The sequence below is a fragment of the Paralichthys olivaceus genome, chromosome 19 (genome assembly GCF_024713975.1).
Source record: "Paralichthys olivaceus isolate ysfri-2021 chromosome 19, ASM2471397v2, whole genome shotgun sequence".
NCBI classification, from domain to species: domain Eukaryota; kingdom Metazoa; phylum Chordata; class Actinopteri; order Pleuronectiformes; family Paralichthyidae; genus Paralichthys; species Paralichthys olivaceus.
The window spans coordinates 3,901,221-3,926,248 of record NC_091111.1 but is presented as its reverse complement, the minus strand read 5'-3'; the positions used below and the strand labels follow the sequence as shown (position 1 = coordinate 3,926,248).

The 25,028-nt window shown below is 40.5% G+C and overlaps 1 protein-coding gene across 2 annotated transcripts in view; it reads left to right on the top strand.

Moving 5' to 3' along the window:
• cd2ap (CD2-associated protein) overlaps positions 1–25,028 on the top strand; it is a 53,542-nt gene that overhangs the window by 3,636 nt on the left and 24,878 nt on the right. For both annotated transcript variants that reach the window (XM_020091754.2, XM_020091753.2), the window contains exons 2-9: positions 9,135–9,292; positions 13,456–13,633; positions 16,317–16,417; positions 17,036–17,162; positions 18,502–18,680; positions 21,523–21,610; positions 22,037–22,131; positions 23,890–23,988. In XM_020091754.2, the coding sequence (XP_019947313.2) occupies positions 9,135–9,292; positions 13,456–13,633; positions 16,317–16,417; positions 17,036–17,162; positions 18,502–18,680; positions 21,523–21,610; positions 22,037–22,131; positions 23,890–23,988 (1,025 nt within the window). The remainder of the gene's footprint in view (positions 1–9,134; positions 9,293–13,455; positions 13,634–16,316; positions 16,418–17,035; positions 17,163–18,501; positions 18,681–21,522; positions 21,611–22,036; positions 22,132–23,889; positions 23,989–25,028) is intronic.

The window sequence follows — 25,028 nt, the reverse complement described above, 5'->3', positions numbered from 1 at the left end:
TATGCCCTTCGTATCAGCCACCTCTCTGAGCAGTGTGAAGGAATGCAGTTATGGGTTTCCTCTGCTCTGATTGTGACTGAGAGAAGCACAGAGAGCACACTGATTTAGACAGTCTGCCTGGCAGTCAGCTCGCCTGCGTGGCCTTGGGTACCCCCCCCTCCTTTCTCTTCCTTCCTTCCTCTCTCGCCCTCCCTCCCTCCCCTGTAACATCCTCCTGTCTGTCACTGGCTTATATAAGAGCCATATTGTGCAAACTCTTTACCTGGAAGCAGTGTGTGTGGAGAGGAAATCAATAACCATGGAAGTTCTTTGCTGACACAGACAGGAAGTGTGATCACTTTACTTTGAGGGGTCTCTAAACTTGATAGCAAAGATAATACAGAAATAAATAACTGACAAAAACAATGAACTATCTGCAGAGAGACTGACATTGTCAGCGCCATTACTGCTCATAGCAGTATTTAGTAAGTAAGTGTAGTGTATTGACTCTGAGGGGAGAAAGATCAATTGTATCTGATAAGAGCCACACTCTTGAAGCAAGACCAGGCATGATGGAGGTATGCTGGAGAGGCAATAGCTCGCTCAGACAACCACAACAAAGCATGCAGACAGTGATAAACTGTAAGGTTTGTTACACTTAGGAATGTAAATTCCCCTGCTGCCTTAAATATATGAGTTAAAGGAACATATGTTGTTTCTAGGAAGTTAAGTAATTTGTTTTGAAGAGTAAATGCGAAGCTAACTGTGTTAACTGAAAACAAATTCAGTAAATGTAACTTTGAAGCGTCACATGGACAGGCTTTCTTATATTTTCTCAGAGGGAAGTGTCGGTTCCAAACCTGCCTGTTTGGATGGGTTGTTTTCTCGGCCTGTGGTAATGCAGATTGCAGCTTTCTTTCTGAATCTGTCAATGTGACCTGCAGTCATTGAGACATGGAACGTAAGGACCCTGTGTGTGTCTCAGTCTGCAGAACCCTGAAGAGCTGTTCACCTGTTGATTCAAAGTTCTGTGATGCTCGACCCAGTTCACAGAACCCAGAACTGTTCAATCAGTCGTTGTTGCTGTGACACAGGGTGGTCGGCTGTTTATACAAAGCTAATTTATATTGAACACACCAAGTGTGATGCTGACAAGATGAACAGTTCTCATGATATGTGTTAGATAGACCGACATAACTCAGAGCTGCAGCTGCTGTTGCAGGTCAGCCAGTACAGTCAGTTTAACGCCTGAGGCTAGTGACTTATTGTAGGAACTGAATTCAATTCTGACCTTCAACATGGTGAGCATTTACTCTTTATTATGAAAAGAATCAACTTTTCATGTAACCACACAAAGCAAGTTGACTGAATGTCTGTTTTGTTCAAACTATAAATCTGACTATTCATGCTAAAGATTGCCTAAATGCTTTTTTTCCCCTCTTTTTAAAGCTTCATTTGATGAGATGAGTCAACTCTACTCACTCAACTTACATTCATTAAGTTGGTTGATTCCACCCATTTCTCTATAATTTTGAAAGTAAAGGGTCTGGGACCACTTCAGGTTTCCACTTTAAAAAGACATTTCTACTGTAGCCCAGAATGGAGAAATCAAACACTTGCTAGATCACCTTTTTGCATTTTTATGATATTTCAAGGCCACCTTATCCTCTCCTGCAAGTTCTGAAGTGGAAGGTGAAGGGAGGGGTATTCAGTTGGTGGCAATCTGCAACCTTACCCGGATAAAGTTAAATCCTACACCGTGATCCTTTATAGTCATTTGAATTCAGGTCAATAGAGTATCTTACCGCTGTATGATGTAGGAAAATGACATGGTGTTGGCATGTTCTTGATATTTAAAGATTTCAGTTGAGATACAAGCGTTTAGGACTAAATGTTTCTGTTGGAATGCTATCACGACTTGGCAGTAAGTTGTGGACAGAGTGTACATCTGCAGAGGAAGCGGTGCGTACAGGATCGCAGTGAGCATGTTTCTGCCCAAAGTGCTGTGGAATGACGCCTTTAGCTTTTGATCATCCCACTCTTCCCCTCACTTGCCCATGTGTCTCCACTGCAGCAAATATGACAGGAATCCTCTGCTACCATTACCCAGAGTCTAGGTGTCATGCCACACTGTTAAAAAGAAAAGTGTCCGTGGGGATGTGTGTGTGTGGGTGTGAGTGGGTTTGTGAGTGAGTGAGTGTGTTTATTTCCCCTTTTGCTACATCTCTCTGTCACAATCACTCACACATCAGGTATCTCTTTTAAATAATCGGGAAGGAAGTGTGGTTTGTGTTAGTGTAAAGATGCGGTACATTTTCTACAGACATTCTCTCTGTATTGTTGGAGCCAGACTCAGTTCGTTATCTCTCTATCATTCAGCAGAACAGTGTTAAGCCTCGTCAATGGAAATGTTTTTTGCCACATATCTCAGTTCATATCTCATACAAAATATCAAGCAGAGAGTTTCTGGAGAGGGTTATTACGCATGTCTCGATTATGTGTCTGTGTATGCATAATGTCGATTTTCTTTGTCTAGCAGCAGCAAGTCACAGGGAACTGGATTTGATGTTTCACCACTTATTTGAGATCCTTTTTTGCTTTTTTTAAACAGTTGGATCTTAATATGCATCAAATTTCAGTTGTGAAACCAGGACTGGTTCACAACGAAAGCAGAAGCTCAACATTTCAAGTGGCAGCGCAGGCACAAGCCATGCAAATTATATTAAGTCAAGTCCTGACATCAACTGTCATGAATTCATGTTGGTCTGTGCGAAGGAGGTTATGTTTTCAGCCCTTTCCATTCGTTAGTCGGTTTGTGTATTTGTTTGTAAGATTACACAAAATAACTGAATGGATTTCCACAGAACTCGGTGGAAGGGTTTTGTATGTAACTATTTTAGTAGTGTCAGATACCTCATGCATGCGGTATTATGCTAATCATTTTACATGATTAATCCAGAGACATATTCAATGACATTAAGAAAATTATGCAAAATCTTAGGAGTGGAGATTATAACTCCTGACACTGTTGCCAGAAGCCTCCAGGGGAGACAGCGCAGGAAACTTGGCCCCCCCTCCATGTCTTGGTTATGTATATTCATGTCTTTCTTGGACAGTCTTCTGGCTGTTGCACTACTCTCCTCTGCTTGACAGCCCACCATTTAGCGGATGCGCTTTTGGCTATAGCTCTTAGCCTTTTGACCCATTTCTGCATTTATGCCAGGATGACACAACATCTCCCACAGAGTGGCTCTGGCTGCTGCTGCTGGGCCCTGTGATGCAGTTTGTAAAAGCTGTTTATATCCTTCAATAACGTGTTCACACTGGACTGGAACCAAAGTTGTTATGTAATTAATTTCATGTGACTGATTCCTTTTGAGTTCCCTGATATGTTTGATACCAGTAACAGGATACAAGCATCATTTTGTTCTGCTGTATAGTCTGACATGACACAGTTGAATGAGTAGCAGACCTGCTGACCCATATCCACCATGCTCTGTTAACACAAAGCTAGCCAGGGGAGACATGCATGCAATCTTCCTGCTCAGGCACTGAACACTGGTGGCTTTAGCATTCTTTTAGCCTCTTACCAACTTGCTGTGAGTGTAAGCTTTATGGGTATTCAAAATAACTGGCAGTATATACCGTCTTTGGTTGGAAATCTTAATAATAAGCCAGTATAAATATCATAGCTTTTCCTGGGACAGATGCCAGGACTGGATGAACAAAGTAATCCTCCAACCTCGGCCAAAACCAGAGGTTCATTCCTGATTGAAGGCTCATATGTGGTGTGATCATGGATAGTTGTAGTTCAGCTTACTCTATTGTTGTTGTCGTCGTCATCTCACTTAAATTTCTCAAGAATTTCTTTTTTTTTTGCCCTTTGGTTCACTTCACAAGTCAATAGAACTATTTAGGCCAGAAATCCCCTGCTGCCGCCTGACTGCAGCAAACCGCTGCCAGGAAGTATGCTCCCACTACACACTCATGTGCACACACACAAACCACCTGTATGCTGACTGTGTTGGCTGTTTTAATGCATTTAGAAAGGCATTTCCTTTAAGGAACAAACCAAGAGGACTTTGTCCTGCCAATATTTCACAGGCCAACACCTATCACTGACTGCACTCATTCAGGACCAGAGGCCTTAGTTGTGATAAAAAGCCTTGACTTCTACAGAAGTAAAAGGAGATCATCTTTTCTTACCCTCACACAATCACATCCATAATCACCACGTATTCTGACCCCCTGATTGGAGAAACCAAATACTCTAATACAACAAAGTCAAGTCAGTCCTTCAGAGGTTTCAGGAACAGAACATTATTATGGATGCCTCAATATACACATATACCCCTGCAACAGCACTGCAATGAGGCTGCTGCAAACTTCTTTTTAATCTGTTATGTGCTTATTTTGTTATTGCGCCAGTTATTCAGTAATTTGTCTATAACATGAAAGTAAACAGAGAGAAATGATCAGATGTCTTGTTTTGTCAGACCAACTGGTCAAAACCAAACACATTTGGTTCTCTATCACAGGGGACAGAAAACATTTACGCATAAAGTATGTACATGTAACAAGCTTGAAAGAGAGAAAAGACAAAAAGATGAATCGATTTTTATGAGTAGATTGATTTTCTGTTGAGTATTGTCCAAATGATGAAACACATTGTTGTCAATAGTTATTTGTGACACAAAGAAATAAATGATAATGAGAGAATAATAAGAAATGAAGGATGTTTTTGTATCATCTCATGACAAATGGTTGTACCGCACAGCCCTGCTGATGTTTTCTGATTCTACTGTTACAGATGATGAGGCATAAACACATTTCAGAAATATCACTTCCTCCATCTGTGGGGGGTTTCTGTAGAAGTCAAACAATGTTGGTGGCAGCATCAAATTATCAAAATAGTTTTTTTTTAGAAATTAAGTGCTTGTGTAGGTTAGACCTAAATTTCAAATGAAAAAGAATCCTGTTGAGTTTTACTAAAAACAATGTGTATACTGTATTTACCCTTGAGCTGTATAAATTAAAATCATTTTTTTAACACTTCACATAAACACTTTACAAAACAGTTTAAAATAACAAATATGAAGAAAATTACCGAGAGCAGTTTCCTGTTATGTGTTGGTTTCCCCTCTCCTCAAGACCATAATAACAATAATTTAAGGAACACATTATCATCTGGTATTTTAAAGATTGAGTTGAGTGGGAAAATCTAGACTATAGTGTGGACGAAAGTGTAGATCAGTGTTTGTGGAAGTGATTTAATTGGTAGTGATTTGGCTGGCCTGTGGTCCTCAGGCGGGGCGTGTTCGTATCGTCGCTGAGACACTGTAATCTGTGTGGTTGCACAAAAGTCCCTCTGCTTCACGTCCAATCATCTGGAAGATGAGCACGGCCCTGTGTACTGCCTTAGCTCAGCTGAGTTTGACTCTGCTTGTCAGTGCTGCCTCTTGTTTTGTTAACGGGTGAGCAGACCGTATCTCTTCCTGTGGTTATATGGGCAGATAGGCCCAAATTACTGTCTTGGGCCTCTCCTCAGTTGTTTATTTTCTGTGTTGCTTGGCATGTCTGTTATTTTTCTGGATTGTTGGTTAGACTGCAGTGCTCAGAGCTGATTACATCTATAGTCTTATCAGTGGTTGATGTGAGTGCTGATGGGCCAGAAATTGGTGCAGAGGGAGTTCAGGGTTATTAAGAACCACTGGACAGCAGCTGGACTCATAACATAATGAGTAAAAGAAGAGGAGTGCTGCTCACCCTCCTGGCTGTAAATAGTTTTCACTACCTGATCCATAATGTCTCCCTGGTCTCCATTAAACCAGAGCTTAAGAATTTAATTATCCTGTCCAGCACCATTTATATACAGGATGGTTCTTATGACCATGTTGGACTCCCTGTGATCATAACTCACTATTAGAATCTGCTGCAGTTTCAGTTTTGCAGCTGCAAAATAAAAAGACCTGTTCAGCCGACTGCCAATGACTGGTTGGCAAGTTATTATGTGTTCCTTCAAACTGCTCTGAGATCATCCATGAGGAGGGAGCTCTTACAATATTGTAAGGACTCAAGTGCCAAACATTGTGGAATACAGCAAGCTCTTTCAAAATACTCTGGGAATGAATAAAGCTGAAACAATAAGCCATTGGTCAGTTAACAGAATAGAATTGTCAGCTGTTTTGATCATTTATTCATAGTTTTTACTAATTTTCAAGCAAAATAGCTACCAAACATTCCCTGTAGTTTTTTTTGTCTCTTTTTATATCATTGTAAACTTAAAACTCTTTGTTAAAATTAATGGATTAAATGAAAAAACCCCAGCAGATACTGAAACTGAAGAGATATTTTTGTTTACAGCCCTTAAGTAGAGGAACATGTTAATATTTTGGAGTTGTCTGTTCAATGACTAAAATAACATTGATTACAGTAGATAAAGTAGTAAAAGTGTTACTTTTTCAGGTTGTCTTACTGCACTCTGTTGAGAGTGAGGCTCCAACTTTCTGGTGATTGTCTAATCAACTAATCTGTTAAATGTCAGAAAACCCACGTATCACAGTTTAATAGAGCCCGCTATGATGTCACCACATGCAAGTATTTGCAGTGTAAACCAGCAGAACTGTGGGAGGGTGAACCCCTTTGCTATTAAACAACTTAAGTGGCCAACATCCATGAGGATTTAACCATCCTCAGCAGGCAGACAGACCTCAGCACTACATCTGTCTAATGTAGTCACTCCAGTGCTGATGCATGTTCAATGCACAATCACCAACCCTATTCAGAAATGACAACATGTCAACATGCTGTATGGTTGGTCTTGTGCTGTCTTTTATAGCACCTCAAGATGTGGTTAGCCTCAGGAAGCATTTCTAGGTCAGTCCTGTGATACGCTGGTGACCTGTTTAGGGTGTATCCCCCGTCTCGCCCAATGTTTGCTGTCATCTCCCCCTGCGACCCTTAAAGGTACAGTGTGTAGAATTTTGTGATATCTAGTGGTGATATTGAATGTTGCAGCTGAACACCCCTCACTTCACCCTCTCCTTCCAAACATGAAAAAGAACCTGTGTTAGCCTTTAATTGTCAAAAACTCAAAAGGTGTTTAGTTTGTCCAGTCTGGACTTATGTAAAAAACATGGCGGCCTCCGTAGAGAGGGTCCCCTCAATGAAAATATAAAGTATTTAAATATAAAGGGCCTTTTCTGGGGTAAAGAAAACTATAATTCATACAATTTAGATTAAATGAACTAGTGAAAACATCATGAGAATTATTCTACGTTAGATTTCTGTCAGTAGTTTCCTTTCACCTAAATCTTACACACTGGACCTTTAAACGAAAAGCGGTAAAGATAATAGATGGATTTATCTCAAAACTTTAGCTAATTAATTATGAATAGTCAGCAGTATGAGTGGAGCTGGCGGCCAAGCAGGCGCTATCTTTCTGTCTGCCCTTGAACTGCATTGCTCTTGTCCTCTCCTCGATCTTATGCGTTGACGGTGTAATGTGTAGGTGAAAGCTCATTGGACGTTGGCTCAGGCTGCTGTCTTTAGGCCAAGGTTGATGAAGTCAGAGGCTTGGACAGATGAATACACAAACACATGTTCCAGCAGTCAAAACTGAGCCACGTCATACAGCAGTTAGTCTTGTACTGCCTGAGCAGTCTAGTGAAGTGCTGAATGACTCTGAGTGAAGTGCATGTGTGTGTGTTGCATTGTTACCTGCATCTTTTTTTTTGTGTTATGGCTGTGCTTGGTGTGCAGCCAGCCATGCCAGCAGAGTCACTCTGTGTTAAATGGTCACGCCGATGAATAAAATACCTCAATACCAGTTTGTCCTCTGCAGCCCGCTTATTTTTAGAGGCTGTTTAACCTGCTGCACTTGAAGCAGCCTGTTTATCTCCTTCTCTCACTCAAACTGTTGGGTTTGTCTATAAACCTAAGGTCTTTACCTTATTATGTTATGATTTGGCTCTTAAATTGAATTAAACACAATACCTTTATCATAATCCATTCTTCATTATGCCATGGACTTCTGTGTGAAGCACTTTGTAACCTTGTTTAGATAAGTGCTACACAAATAAAGTTATTATTCTGTTATTACTACTGCTCTTTGTCTTATTGTAATCAGACATGTGTTGCCAGGGCCAAACACTTTCCTATCTTTATCACAAGTGTGGTCTTAACGTTTTAAGCAGGACTTATTGCCAGAAGTTATTGGATTCATGTTCAGAGTTTGAAATGCTCTGTCTGAAAACCTTGCGCTCATACTCAAATTGACCCTGCTGGTGCTGTGTTCCTTCTTCCAGCTTCAGCTCTTTTCTTCGACGCTGCTTCGTTGCGCACATGAAACGTCTGCTCTTGGATTTTTTTTTTCTTCTCTTTCACAATTCCTTGACAAATAAAATACCAGGTGCAGTGTTGACGAACAAAATTGTCCCACCCTTGTTTCACTTTTGCTGTTTGTGCTTTTCCCATAAAACACAGGGGGAAAAGAAACAGGGCAGCATTTATTTTGTTTTTATATTCCCTATAGCAACAGTGTTCCCATAAAGTAATAAACTTGACATCCTTGTTTTTGCCTCTCCGTGTTGACCAGCGATCTGCTGGACTCATGCTCCATGAAGCCACCGACAAGCAGAGCAATTCTATGCACAGGCTGGGTATGTTTGAGTGCAAGTGCAGGGTTTTACTAAGAGAATGGCAAAAGCTGAATGTGAAATAACTTGTCCTGCTCTCAAACTGAAAGACCTTATACACTTTTGAATATAGCATAAGATCCCATCGTCATTTTAAGTGCCAGAAATATAAAAGCACATTAACAGATAAAGGAGGAAAATGTTTGATGTTTTATCACATTACTGTTTCTATATTAAGGTGGTTTCAGATATCAATTTAACATATTCTTTATCACCATGTAAATATTATGTTTTGTTAAATTCTCTGTTATTGTTTTTCTTATCTCCCCTTTCTTTTCCTGAACTTCCTCATCTTATCTCTCCCCCCCATGGCCTTCCTCTGTCTTCCTCTCCCTTCTCCTTACCCTTTCTTGTTTCTCTCCTTGTCTGGCTTTCTCTGCACCATTCTGCCTTCCCGGTTCCATCCTCTTTCTTTTCTTTTTCTCTGGCGGTTTCCTCCTTCACCCTTGTCCTGAGCAGAGGTTGCTGTGGAGTACGAGTATGAAGCGCTCCACGATGACGAGCTGACCCTGCGAATAGGTGACATCATCAAGAACGTGCGGTACATAGATGAGGACGGCTGGATGGAGGGGGACCTCAACGGGAAAAGGGGGCTCTTCCCTGACAACTTTGTGAAGGTGAGAATCGCTCCTCTGTTGTGCCATATGGATCATATTCGACCATAGTTGTAAAAGGGTTAACTTTCTCAGAGCTGGTCTGCAAGTTAAGATATTCCCTTGGTACATTTTCTGGAAATGTTTTTTTTTGATTAATAATGTGAATACAGAAATCCTGACGCTATATGTAATGTTAGGTTGTGCTCAAAATACCCTTTTTACCATGAACTTGGTGGATTTTTTGTGTAGATTTAAATCAGGAATTATTATTTAATGTTTTTCGACACATTTTTCCACATTTTGTTAATTTTTCAGAGAATAATTCATTGATCTTGATGGAAAAAGTGTCATGTTTAGCAGGCTGAGTGTGTGCAATTTGGTGCAGATCCATATAAAATTCTGTATCTAATGAATTTAAATGTGGTTTCATAAGGGGACCATTGGCAGAGGTATGCTCTCTCTGAGTGCCCCTGTAGTTATCTTATTGTTGTAGGCAGCTCTTCATCTGTGCTGTGTTTCCCCCTTGGCCTTGTAACTACTGATAACAGAGAGCTAAAAGCATGGGCTTGTGCAGTTTGATGCTTGTAATGAATAATGAATCCACTGTCAGTGCTTGTTAAAGAAAACTAGGTTTTAAAATTGTACAAATACTTCATCATGGCTTCTAAAGAAATAACTCATTATCAAAATATTGTCATCAACAGTATGATGATGCACACACTTACATTTACTTTAGCACCTAACCTTCCACTCTGACAGCCAAGATGCTTGTCCTCCATGGAAAGTAAAGACTTTCAGCTGTTTGTGAGTCTGTCCGTGTTTGGTTTTAGAGGGATCCATAACATGTTTACACTTCCAGCTTTTATTGTATTGAGTGTAGCAAGTTGTCAACCTGTCTCTCAGACAGATCCAGTAGACTCACAGGATCTGTGAAGAGGCGAACTGAGTCATCTGTTGTTAGGACTTGATCTAGCTCTAGAGGCACCTGAGTGTTCTACTGTTCTACTTCCCTTTCTGTACACGGTGTTTGCACTTCTAATGTACTGTGAAATGAGTCACTTCAGCACAGTCTCCTTTCCTTCTCCCTCTCTCATCTCTACTGTTTTCCCCTTCCTATAATCCTTCGTAGTGAGATAGGTAATCTGCTAAGTAGCCTGGCCCAGTCACTGAGCTTGGATAGTTAATCCTCTAAGGAGCCTGCTGGTTGTTGAACTTTGTTCCCGACAACCCTGCAGTCATCTGAGATGTTGTATTTATTCTTCCTACTGCATTTTTTTTGGTAGCTGAGAAGATCAGGGGACATGAAACATGGTGAGGACTTTAACTTTCAGGATTAAGAGACCTAAGATCATTTTATTGATGGAGTAATACATTTAAATTATTGTCATCAGTGAAAGATCATCGATAGAAATTTCTGCAGGTATTTGATTCATTATATAAGTCATCTTTGAGGGTTTTGGAGAATTTGGAGTATGTGTTGATGAGCTGAAAATGTTTTCAGGTCTGCTTGTGTGCATCTTTGTGTGTGTCTGTGTATTTTTTGGGTGTGCAAGTGTCCACTCGAGCTTGACCGATTTATCAGTCTTAGATTTAGATTTCGTTGGCCATTGTTAAACTTTCCCAGATATATCAGGGTGGTATATGAGGTGGGGTGTAGGGTGTATAGAAACTGTTAAAATACATAATCAACACAATATAGAAATAGTTTGTCCAGCAGAGCGCGCTCCAACTCCACTGTTTACATCACTGTCCGCAGCACAGGTAGACTGAAGTAACGGTATATTGTTATCTTTAGGTCCTACTCCTTAAATCGTCAACAGCCTCAAGAATCCATCATCAACAGGCTCCACTTTTCGTATGAACACTCTGGATGTGTAACATTTTGGAGAGGAAAACAGTTAGTAGATGTGTTTGTATCGAGTGTATGTTGATGTGTGATCACACTTTCTCGAGGCCCTTTCACTTTATTTTTTACACACACACACACACACACACACACCATCTCTTTATTTAATAACTGATTTTGTGATTTACAAATGATAGACCCACTTGGTGGGCCTCTTTCTGGGGCTTCTAACTCGTCACAATAAATGCTTGGTTACCTTTAGACTTCAGTCTATACTGAGTGATAAACAGGAGCGTGCTTAGGAGTGTAGGATAGGCTGATGGTCACAAGTTGATAGTTTATTGATTCCATAATATTTAAGCATACCTATAAAGATCCTACTTTGCTCCTGGGTTTAGTGCGAGTGGTTTGAAGACCATACAGTTTTTAATATGCTAGTACCCTGCCTAAACACAGTTTGAGTCCCCTGGTGTTAGTGGAAGGAACTTCAAGCTATTATTGTCCCCAAAAGTGAAAGGAGGATTGTACAGTCTATTTGGATTTACTTGATACAAGTGACTGTGATATTAGAGAGGACACTTTGAGCCTGACGTATTATTTTGATAGTTGTATAACCTGTTTGTTGACTGCTAGATTTCAGATATAAACATTCAGAGGAGGCATGACTGGAGACTAAAGAAGGCTTCCAAAAACACATTGATTATTTAATTGGACTAAGTTACCTGTCTGTGCTCAAGTGTTAGTGTTGCAGTCTGCCTTTGTATGTCTGTCTAGCCTGGTGATCGGTCCATTATGTGTAATTATACCTCTCACACAGCATCTCTCTGTCTATCAGCTGGATTATTAAAAAACTACTGGACCAATTTCCATTACATACTGTGAGGCATGAAACAAGAAAGAACCCGATACATGTTGGAGTTGATTTGATATACAGGCAGATGCAGGTTTCTTTTCACCTTCTTTCACATGGCAAGATGGGGCATTAGTCTTGGAGTATGCGCTATCAGAGTGGCCTTCTAGTATTTTAATGTTTTATGCTATATTATTATAAAACAGGTTTTACTTCAAGTTCCACCTGTGATGGACGAAAATGTCTTTTCAAAGCCTACTCTGCCACCAACTTGGCAGGAGTTTCTCATGATCCCCTCGATGGCCAGTCCAACTATGACATAGCTCGGTCTTTCGATGGTGTGTTTTTAATGGTTTTGTGGCTTGGCACACAGCTCTAGAATGAAGCAACCCCACAAACACTTACAACAGAGATCATTTGTGTTATTATAGGAAGTGCAAAAACTTTTTCCAGATCATTATAAAACAGTGGCGCCCGGCTTCAGTCCAGGTAATCTATAGGAGACTCTCTCATTTTTCTTTGACCTTGCAAAGGATTAGAGTATACATGGATGGTTGCATGTTCATGTTGACACCCCAGCATGAACGTATATTACATTTTGTATATAATGTACATGCCAGTTACATGTCATTTTATATTCTGACAGGAGTTAGTGAAGGTGTGATGTGGACTTCGTTCTGTTGTCAGGGAGTTTCCCAGGCTACAAGAATGCAGCAGCTGGTTCACCGCCTGACTGTGACATGATTAGGATCGTTAGCGACAGCTAGATTTAACATGAGTGGGCTGTAGTTAGAACAATGCTGCACTGAGGCGGACACTAGTGTCTCTGTAGCTCATCAGAACGCTAATTGCCCCACACATTTCAATTCCCCATGTAATGTGAAAATAATTTACCTTGTCTCACATTTCCCCATTTCATCTAACCAACGTCTGACAACAAACACCATTAGTATCTCAGGTGTTTGCCTCCATGTCGGTGGAAAAGCTCTTTCATGTAGAATTAAGATTCATTGTGTTTTTTGTGAATGTGGCAAAACAGTTTCTTAGGCCACATCCAGAAGGATCTGGATCATCACACTGCGTTTAGTGACTGCAGTCCTATGAAACAGGGAATTTTGGGGATTATATTTTGCAGTTTTCCAGTTATGATCTACTGACACAGTATTTTTACCCACACATTCTGAATCTGTGGATTTGGGATTATAGCTTCAGGTTACAAAAGCATGTTTACAGTCAGTGGTCAGGGCATAAATTAAACTACCAACATAAATGCTGAAAAAAATAAAGAAGTGAACTTTTAGGTGTTGGCAAAAATAGTATACAAGTATGAGCAGATGTAGAATTATATGTGTATATTAGAGATGGAAGAGTGGAAACCAGAAATGTGAACTTGTTTGTGTGATCTTTGAATTTTACTGAAAACTAAGACAAAGTGAAAAAGAAAATGCTCCCTTCTAAATTGAACTTATATGTATGTCTTTTATTTAGGAGTTGAAGAAGGAATCTAAAGAGGCCAAGGAAACAAAGAATGAGCCTAAAGAGGAGGCCTCTCAGCCTCTGAGGAGAGAGAAGAGCGCCGGGAACGTGGCCAACCTGGTCCAGAGGATGAGCACTATCGGCATTCCCACTGGTGGCTTCCAGCCTCAGCCACCAGCAGCGTCAAAGAGTACGATGCTGTATCTCTGTGTTTGGATTAAGTTGTTTTTGTTGTGTTTGGAACCAGTATGCTTCAAATTCAAGGGTGCTTGATGCCAAAGTTGTTTTCACTCACACACGCACGCACCTTCGTAAAGAGTTTATTATTTAAAATGGACTTACATGGTGACAGATCAATATTGTGAAAATATTCGCGTAAAAAGTCAAGGTTATATTCAGGTTGTGTGTATATTTTCTTTACTGAATGGCAATGGTGGCTAGCGTTATTAGCTAAGCAAGATGTTAGCCTTTTTGAACATTGTGTGTGGAGCTTAGCAGCTACAGATGGCAGCTGTTTGCAAGCAACAGCAACAGTTAATATCAAGATAAAAACTGAATCTCACACTTTGAGCCTCATTAGATTTGTAAGTGGTGCTTTCTCATTTAGTTCAAAATGCGTTGTGATAATTAGGTACAACTACTGTTTTGCTTTTAATGTTGCTGCCGCAAAGAATTGTGGGATGGCGTTTTCTCCTTCCTTTCATAAAGGATGTTCCTGTGTTTCTTATGCTAAGTTGATAACTCTTATAGCGGCCGTTGAAATGTTTCAGGGTCACATTTTCACTCAGTTAGTTCATGAGCAACATTTTTTGGAACACACCATGCACTCTTCTGAGTGCTTATGTAGTTGTTAATGTGTCGGCTGTCTTTCTCTTGCATTTTTCAATTTATACTACAGAACTTAGCTTTACTATACTGCCCTCTTCAGACTGTACACTGAAGAATCACGTCTCCAGTGCTCACAACATCACATGGACCCGTGGAAATACAAGCACCTTCATGTTTTCGGAATTTTAGCATCAACTTGTGTGACATTCCTACTTCTTACCACAACTGGGCACATTAGACTAAATTAACTGTTATTGACTGGAACATGAAGAAAACACAAGTATTTAAAAATTGTACACTTTTTTCTGTTTATATTGCGTTTGGCATGATAAAGACTGCTCCCCAGGTAGTATTTCTTTCCCCGTGTCAGCTGCGTGGGAGCTCATGTATTCTCTCATGCAAACATATACATGTACTCTGTGTGCAGGTCTCCACCGTGTCCAGTCTTGTTTGAAGATTCCTTCATGAATGCAGTTTTTATTTTCGTCTTCTCCCCTTTAGCAGGGCTCCAAACTAACTTTTTAAATTGGATGCACCGGTGCGCATAACTTTTTCATTTAGCATTCAGCTAATCATTTAGCTGCAGATATATGAATAACCACCCAGTCACAATATTCTGTTGAATGTTTCCTTTCCCCTTAATTAAACTCAGCAGTGATCTTATGCACAAAACATACACTGGCTTGTCCTTAACAACAACAAAAAAGAATGTTTGTTGACAAAGCATCTAGTTTTTTTGAAGTCACCCTGAGTCCTGTCACCGCTGACACATGCATGTTGCGTTCACTCTGACTGTGACGGTCATGGTTGTACAGCCAGAAGGAAGCACCCTGAAGGACGTCTGTTTTTATTTTATTTTAGAAAAACATATTTCTGTAGTAGAATCTATTTGTACCTTTTTACTTTTTTTTAAAATTAAGTACTACAATATAATGAAAAAAAGCTATGATGTATTACAGTCTATGCTCTGATGCCTGTACATTTGCATTTTGAACATCTGGCAGATGGCTCCTGAAGCACCAGCTGTCCCTCTGTACTGTCTCCTCTCTGCAAATGGCCTCCTGTACATTAAATATAATAGTCATGTAATCTAACTGTCTAAAATCAGGCTGATGCAGCACAGCACACTCTTAAAAATTGTTTTCATACTCCAGACTACGTTTTACCACTAGAAGCACTGGTGCTCACATCCTTGGCATCAACCTCCTCCACGCTAATTCCCTCAAGACTTATTTTAATCAGGTCCTCCACTGTGTCCACATCTGACATCAGGTTTAATCCTCTTCTGTGCCTATAATCCTATTGCTATTCTGCACTTTTACTTTTGTTACTTTAAGTACATTCTGATTAGGGCTGGGTATTGCCACAGATTTCCCAAATCAATTTGATTCCCATTCACAAGGTTTCAATAGCATAATACTGCAAGTCCACCCTTTCAAAGTGCAACAAACTTTTAATTATTAAGAGTATTCAGTCCAACGTTTGAAATTATTGTTTATAAGTGAGTGCAGGTCAGCAGGAGTGTGGAAGAAGGAGTCATTGGTGACGCTGGTCATTGTGGGAGTCTGGGAACACACACACACACACACACACACACACACACACACACACACACACACACACACACACACAGAGACAGACACACATAGACAGACACACATGCACACATTCTCGCTCTCTCCTGGTATTTCACATAGAATGCGACTAACTGGTAGCAGTCTGATAGCATTTGCTTTATAGTATTTTTTTGCTTCTATAATCGGTAGCTCTGTTTGCTCAGCAGGGTGTGTCTGCTGCCTGCTAAAGGATCACCCTGCGGAACCGTCCTCCCTCCCACTCCTTTTGATTTGTACCTTGCTTGCATGTCACCTGTCCTAGTTCCCACCCCTTTGACATACTGAGGGAGGCCACTGACATGCACATACACAACAGCCGAGCTCTCTCCCTGTGTGATGAAAACAAGAACACAGACGAGTGAATGTGTGAGACCACACAGCAGGTTGGTTGACTCACCGGTATTTCTCGGGCCTCATTTGTTTTCACAGAGCCTAAGAAGAGACAGTGCAAGGCGCTGTTTGACTATCAGCCGCAGAATGAAGACGAGCTGGAGCTGAAGACTGGAGACGTCATAGACATCATTGAAGAGGTACTTTATCACCGTTGCTGACTTTTTAAGTTCATTATTGTCTAAGAAACCTAACCAGGGTATATTAAGTGCCCTGTCTAATCTAATGGTTTCCTTTTGAAAAGTAAATTGGAATTCATTTTCCTGTGACATCTGTGCTGGCTTCGGCTTTTTCATTTGCTGACCTTTCAGTGTTCAGGTTAAACCAGCTTCACTGTAATACTGCACATACTGTATGTTATGCTTCTAACCACTGAAGATACCCTAACAGGTTATTTGTGGTTGCGGCAAGTCAGAACATGTGAGAGGTTTGAGCAGCAGAGAGCACTTTGGGTGTAGGTGGAAAGTCAAAAGTGCTAATATGTTTCAATATGATTAAATGTTGAAGACAGATTTTCTAAAACATTGATCACCATGCTTTTTTATTTAATGCTAATAGGTTGATAATGAAGAGGTTTTACAGAGTAATATTGTGGGATATGTGCATAATAACATGCATTGGGAGCATAGTGGAATTTAAATGAGTCTGATTGTTAAACAGATAAACACAGGAGCTAAGAATCACCACATATTAAGTTGCTGGGGATGAAGAAATTACATAACTGTTGTTGACGTAATATTATTGCTCCATTTCTGTAGGTTGAAGAGGGCTGGTGGAACGGTAACGTAAACGGCAAGTCAGGACTGTTCCCCTCCAACTTTGTCAAAGAGCTGGACGCTTTAGGAGAGGACGTGGAGTCAGTCGACACGGCAGCAGATGAGACTGGTAAAGACACAGACAGAAAACAAGCCAGACTTCATTAATAAGAAGGGTGCAGCTCGGTTGGCAAAACACTAGAGAAGGAATACTGGAATTTTTCAATGTTTGCTTTGACACGATGGCAAACAAAGTTCAGGGCTGGTGCAAAGAGACAGTATTTCTTGTTATTTAATTCTAGTCAGTTTCAAATGTGGTTTTCATCTGTGTGAAGCATCTTTTGAAATGTGTTAGATTATAAGTAACAATGTAGAACGAGTCTAGCAAATTTAGATATTTGTTTTTAGTGGAAGGTTAACAAACTGCTTAATTACCTATGTTTATATATTTATAATTTTTTATCAGATATTCTATGGTTGAAATATTTCATAGTTTTCCCTGTTGTCGGTAAAGCATTATTAAATCCAGAATTGGAGCAGTTGGGACGGGTTGCGTCCCAGTTGAAACAGGCCTCAACAGGAAAGTTGACTTGAATCTGCTAAATTGTCTGCCTGCTAGATCTATGACTAGAAGCTACTTCTGTACTGTGGAGGGCTGGGAGAGCACCTCCGCCTGTACGAGAGGATCGATCAGAGCTGTTAGCTGATTGGTCGTCAGCTCTAAAATGCAGCAGTGGAGCTTCCTCTGGAGGGATGACGGAGGACTGAGACACACATGAGTGGAGCCCACAGAAACAGACTGAGCTGCAAAGCTAGTCGCCAGCAGAACGTGCTGGTCTTTTATGTTTGCTCACGTGTGTAAAGATGACGAAAAGCAATACCCTTGTCTCTGGCTGTGTTGAGCACCACGTTGGGCACCAGTGTGGCAGTTGACCATGCCACGGGTCTCTCCAACACAGTCAGAGACAAGGGTCTTGCTTTTCCTCATCTCTATTAACTTGTGCTCAGTCTGTTTCTGTGGGCTCCGCTCATGTGCGTCTCAGCCCTTAGTGTCTCTCAGTCCTCCGTCGTCCCTCCTGAGGCAGCTCCACTGCTGCCTTTTAAAGCAGAGGACCAATCAGCTAACAGCTCTTACCTGCACTGATTGATCCTCTCCTACAAGTGGTGGTGCTCTCCAAGCCACCTAAAAAGTGTAATGAAATGTTTTCCATAAGAGTTGTAGTAAACTATAGGCATTCATGGAAAGTGCTGAGTTTTTAGTATTTTTGTCTTTCAGGATTTGATGCTGTAAATCTTTGATAGTACACTAATACTAGCACCCCCTGGTGTACAAAAAGGGGATACAAGTGTATTCTCCGGAACAAATCCTCTACTTTATCACTTTATTGCAGTAGGAAGGAAAAACAATAAAATGTGACACAGGTGGATTTACTCACCCTCTGTCGCACTGTGCCGTCTCTGCTCCCCAGATGGAAGTGGTATGGAAAGCCCTGCCGCCCCCACATTGCCTCAAGCCGCCTCAGGGAACGGAGTTATTGCTCAGCCCAAGAAAATCCGAGGTATCGGCTTCGGAGATATTTTCCGGGAAGGTTCGCTCAAACTTAGGGTCCGTCTGCCCAGCCCTGAAAAAGAGGAAAAGAAGGACAGAGTAAGTGTGATGCTAACTCAGAATCTACACCAAACATGATGTGAACATGGAAAAACTTTGTAATATATCTGTATATATATGTGACATTATATTTTATAATAACAGTGTTTGGTATGGACTTACCCAGACGTTATAACAGCTTTTGGCAGTTTATAAGTGGAATCTTCACAATAATAATAATAATAGATATCTACTGAGTGTTAGCAGCACTCTACACAAACAGTTGTCCTTATTTACTAAAGGTCTAGAAGGGTTTCCTCCTATAAAATCGAAGAAATTGGCACAGCTAAAAATGATGGTTTGGCCTTGTATAATATATATTTCAAGGAACTATTGCAAGGTGGTAATGGAATTAACCTCAGCACCTGATTCCAGACTGATCACTGTCTAAAATCAAACGAGAGGCAGAACCTGATCAAGCGAAGCTCATTTCTGATCAGTGCGGACAGCCCGGCCACAGCACCACCCTGGGAGCCATGCACAGCTCCACTATGTTCACTTACAGTGTTCATTTGGGTCTTTTGTTGGACCGTAAAGAAGTGTCTTTATTATTCACGCCGCACACTGCCAACCGAATCTAGCCAAACTGAGCACGCCCCCACCATTTCCTTTGGCTCTCTATATATTGTCTACGTTTACACATTCTGTTGTCTTTACCCAGTCGGAGTTTACATGTGTGATCACACTTTTTGTGTGTGTGTGTGAGTGAGTGCGTGGGTCAGAGCGAGAGAGAGAGAGAAGATAGATTGTGTTACTCTGCAGGAGCTCTCTGTTTAGCACCACAACACAGGCAGCAAAGCAGCACACGACATTAAAGCATCACTATGTAATCGTTACTGAGCAACAGCGCCCTCTGCAGCCACATTAATCATGATCCTCGGTTTACTTAACCAGAAGAGCTGCAGCTATAACAAACACAACAAACTGTTCAGAATACTTCATATTGAATCAATGACTTCTAATCAACATTACTCTTGAACTTGCTGGGTCTGATCGTGGTAAATTAAGCTGCGACCATGAGTCAGCTCCAAACTTCTCTTAGGAGATTGTACCCACTCATCAAAGTTACAGAGCAGGAACAGACATTCAGAGCGAGTGGAAAGGGAAGTGGCTCAGTTCTCCCTATTCCAAGTCATTGCACCATTTCAAAGCTGCTATTTTAATGCCAAAAAAAGTTGCATAGTGTTTTTATAATGCTTGTATCCAGGTCTGAGACTTGTGTAGGTGGAATTTACAGGTCACACAGAACAAATTTCAAAGTCATAATCAAACAAAAAGCAGAAAGAACATGTGCCATAACTTTATGAACTTTAATGAAATGAATACCTGTTGCATTCAAAGTACTGATTTGAAACACACACGTTTTGCTTGCAGACCTGAGTGTGTTAAACTCTATGTAGCTTTATGAACACACACACACTCATAGAAGTATGCATTTTAAAAGCATATTCTTATCATCACTTTTATAAAAACTCTTGTTCTGTAAGTTTCAGTCATTCTGTTAAATCTGAATGTCATTGCGTTACTACATCTATATACCTATGTATTGTTTCCTGAGTTGACCTGACACATTTAGCTGAAAGCTCTGTTGTTAACACTGAAGGAACAAACCCAGATTGCTGTGAAGGTTCTGTTTGTTGTGAATACAGTTGTTTGTCCTTTTCCCTGCCATCAGCACATATACCAACATGACAAAATGCAGAGGGGATACAACCTCCCCTGACATAGTATTTAAGACTAAATCTTGCTTCTCTCAGGTCTCGTTTTTGTCCAGTGTGAACTAGACATGTTTACATCGACACCAATATTCTGATACGAACCCAACTAAGCCATAGCCTGAATAGATACTGCATGTAAACAGCGTTTTCTGATTAACCTGAATAAGGTCATGCTATAAGAGTATGCTGATCCTAGACGCATAATGTAGACATGTATACGTCTTAATCACAATATAGTGGACAAAGTATAATGTCTAAACAAGAAGTAGGACATAATCTTGACATGAGTCGTATTAAGACTATTTTCTATGTATCCTGTAAACAGGGATAATGAATGTCATATTCTATTAGCAGCTCATGTGAATATCACAATTGAAATAATGTCTTGTCTCAGAAATATTGCTGCCCATGTAAACTTAATCACTGACTCTTAATTCTGAATCTTGAGTTTCTACTTTTCACCCTTTGTCCTGCTCTGTTGACATGTACACATGTGATAACAGAGGTCAGTAGTGATCTGACACGACATAGTGACATGCAGCAAACAATAACACAGACTCACTGCTGTATTAGATGGCTCTGCTCTGAAATGCTCCGCTTGTTTTTCCCCTCTCTCTTCCCAACAGCCCTCACTCTCTGGTTTACCCCCTAACACGACTTCCTTCACTCTCCTCCTTCACTCTCCTCCGCTCCTTACATACTTCCACTTTGCATGCTCCCACACTCTGCTTTTCACAGATCTCTCTATTTGACTTTGACCCGCCCACATCATAATCCACCTAGCGCTCTCTGTGCAGTAGAAAGAATCGAGGTCATGCAACATCCTTCTTGTCACCTCACCATGGTACTCAACTTGTAAGTGACAGCTTACAAGTTGTAACTTTTCTCGCAGGAAAGGTGCACCTCTCCGTGTTTCACTGCTTTGCCTTTCGTTTCAGTAATTACTCTTTCAATTAACAGCATCATCAATAAAGATTTATCCTTAATAACACTCATGATCAGAAGTTTCAACTCATTCAGCTCCAACGCGAGCTGCCTCACACACAGGACTCCTCCACATGAAGCCATATTTCACACCCATGCCCAATGAATCATTTCCATGTGTATGGTTTGCTTCATTTTAGCCAGTCCCATCATTACCATCTGCTGCAAAGCCCGCCCTTCCCAACATGACAGACTTGCAGAGAGCAGACGGAGACGGCAAAAGCAAAGGTAAAAGACAGTAAAGGACAATTTGATTTGTGAACTGTGGTTTTAATGTCAGCAGACCGTCGCTGTGACAGATACACAGTTTTTCCTGTTTATGGTTTGTGAGCTTTTGTTAGTTGTATTTAGATCTACCATTTGTTCCAGCTCCAGTGTTAGGTGTAGACATAAGAGGGGAATATATCTGTCAAAATATAAAAGCCCTTCATCAAAGGCAATTATGTAACAAGAACTAACCTGGAAATGCTGTTGTGTTTATGTTTGCCAGACATGATCTTCACATTCCTAAGAAATAGGCTGACTTTCATATATACCATGATAAACCAAGATCTTTGGCTTGAGTATATGTTGGCATATCTATTTGCTTTTGCATGTAACCCCCTTAAATCTGCAGATCCACCCTAATAGATCCCACTATTTTGGTTTCCTCAGCTAAGGAGTACTGCAAGGTCACATTTGCCTTTGAGGCCAGCAACGAGGACGAGCTGAGCCTGAAAGAGGGAGATCTCATCCACATCCTGAGCAAGGTAAAGCTCTCCAGCCCTTCAGTGCATTAAAACTGTGAAATGAAATGAGAAATGGGAACAGCTGGACTGACTCGGGCGGGTGCCATACATAAGGTCAGTGTGGAGAATGGCCTTCCTCAGGGTCACCAGCAAACACGTGAACCAGAGAAGATGAAGGAATCACTGAGGTTTACTCTTACGTCGACTACGTGCTTGTTCACCACTGCAGAAAATAATGTAAATTTGGCTCAAAGACACAGTTGGCATTGACCAGTCCATGCACGGCCTGTAGATAAGTCTTTGCTTTAGAGATGTGATCAGACAATCTGGGATTTCAAAGAGGATTTGTCCAGGTAGAGATTGGCAGGAAATTAATAAATGAAGATGGCATGCTTTATTTTCAGAAGTACAGCAGGATGTCTTGCCTTTTGGAATAAATGTGAGTCCACACTATCGGCCGAGTGCATCTGCAACAGATCTATCCACCCACTAAAAAACTTATTTATGGAAGATGTCAAAATATCAGCACATTTTTGTGCACAACTGCTTTCAAAGAAATAGAGAAAATCTGATTTCAAATAACACTTCCCTACCAACCCCTACAGGCCCTGCCCCACCCTCTCCTGACAGACACAAGAAATATTTATTTGTTTCTGTGTCTTTTAGTTTGTAGTTGAAACTGATACAGACTGTACAAGCAAGTAGGTATATTATACTGATAATGATATTAGCTCTGTAAATGGGATGATGCTTGAGTCATGGCTATTCCTTAAAAGGAACGTTTCAGGTAGTTTGAAAATCAATAAAACAGACTTATAGCTCCCTTTGTGATTTACAGAAGATCCTTACTTGGTTCATACAAGAGAAAACAAACATCTTGAAGCGGAAAGAAGATGCAGTTTAACTAGTGCTGCACCACATTCAGAGTTAATGGCATTTTATGTTTGAGGAGAAGTTGAATATTTGTGACTGTGAGAGAAACCTTTTTTTCTTTTTACTTCTTTCCTTCTTTATTATTTTGTCTTTTTAGTTTCTTTATATGATACATTTGCACCTTGTGTTTAGCTTGGATCATTCTGTTACACCTCCAACCTTTTGAAGCCCCCTTACTGTTGACTGATTTAATCCAGAGGTCGACTGTCAGTCTCTGCTCTAGTGTCTGACATGTTATTAAGGAGTGAACAATTACAAGTCAACAAGCTGAAACACAGATCTGAGCGTCTCGGCTGGTCTCACTTCAGCACCCTCTGACATGTACTTGACGAGTGATGACTCAGGGTTTCCAAAAAAATGTATAACCACAATTCATACATTTTATTTGGGAAACCTACCGCCATCTAGTGGAGGCTGTGCAGAAATGCTTCTAGAATCACCTGAAATGCTTGTTAGGATCAGGTTTGTACTGTACTCTACTGCCCAGAGCCGCTATTGATACTAATGGAGACATTTTAAATCACCTATCTTCTACAGAAGATCGGCTTTTAGATTATAAGGTGGGTTTTTTTTACCTTCTGTAGCTGCTTCTTGTTAGGGGTTTCAAACTTTGTGCGATCAAAAATATTCTGGTCCACTTACTTTTCTCTGATGCACTGTGTGCCAGTTTACTAAGCTTTACAAAAAAAATACAGAAACAAATACCTATTGGCAACTATTTAATAAAACATGTAAAAATGATCTAAAGAAGAACAAAATACATTTCTTCATTAAAATATAAATAGATACAATCACAAGCTGATTGCTGAAGCGATGTCACTCTTTTTTCTGTCGGTCCTCTAACAGGACACAGGAGAGCCTGGCTGGTGGCGAGGGGAGATCGGTGGTAAAGACGGCGTCTTTCCTGACAACTTTGTGGTCATGGTTTCTGAAACAGAGAAAGAGGTGAGATCAGAATCACAGAAGGAATTCAGTGGACTCTTATGCAGCTATTTTCAGAACCGATGCATTGTTTGAAATGTATGTCGTTTTCTGCTGCTGAATCATGAAGTATTATGGTATCATGGGAGTAACCAGTGAGGATTTCAGGAGCATCTTAGTAGTAGTGGGATTATTCATAAAGCTCGTCCTCTCAGCAAAACAAACAGTGAAAAGAAAACAGTGTCAGTGTTTCTCTGGCACTCTTGAGCAGACACAGGGTGTCTGGTAAGGGCTGCAAACTGAGCTGTAACTTAACTGTACTCAACTTGTTTTTTTAATAACTTGAGATCCCGACATTCCAAGTCTTTCATTCAGTTAAATTATTTACCACCAAAACCACAAAGATCTAAGATTACATTGTGAAAACTGTATAAATTATCAACTTTGACTTCTACAGGCACACAGCCACACGCACGCACAAAGCAGATATGACACCATTGATCAAATGAAGTTTGACTTGGATTAAAGTGACAGCTTTATCTAGATGTAAAAATTGCTGGAAACATTTTGGCTAATGTAATTACGCAACAGAACAACATAAATAACACAGGTCTTTCAATTTGTTTTCATCTAATCATTCCCGAAAGGGCTGAGGGGGTAGAGCGGCCGTCCTCTAACTAGAAAGTCGGCAGTTTGATCCCAGTCTTCCCCATCTGCATTGTCTCACCCTTGAGCAAGATACTGTACTCAGAACCCCTCAAAGAAAAAAGGGCTGCCCATAGACGCACCGTATGAATGTGTTCAGACTGGATCAACACTATATAAATACAGACCATTTACAGAATGAACTGGTTGTGAATTTGAATCAAATGCAGTTTTATGTAGAAGTATTACTTATTTATTTATATTTATTTATATACTTTTATAAAATACAGTGTGTTGTGGTGGCTTTCCTGCCAGTTGATCAGAGTGAGCAGAGAGAATGATTAAAACGCTTTATTTCAACTGACATCTGGCATATTGAACCTTACATGATGTAATCATTATTATGGAGCTGTAAGCAC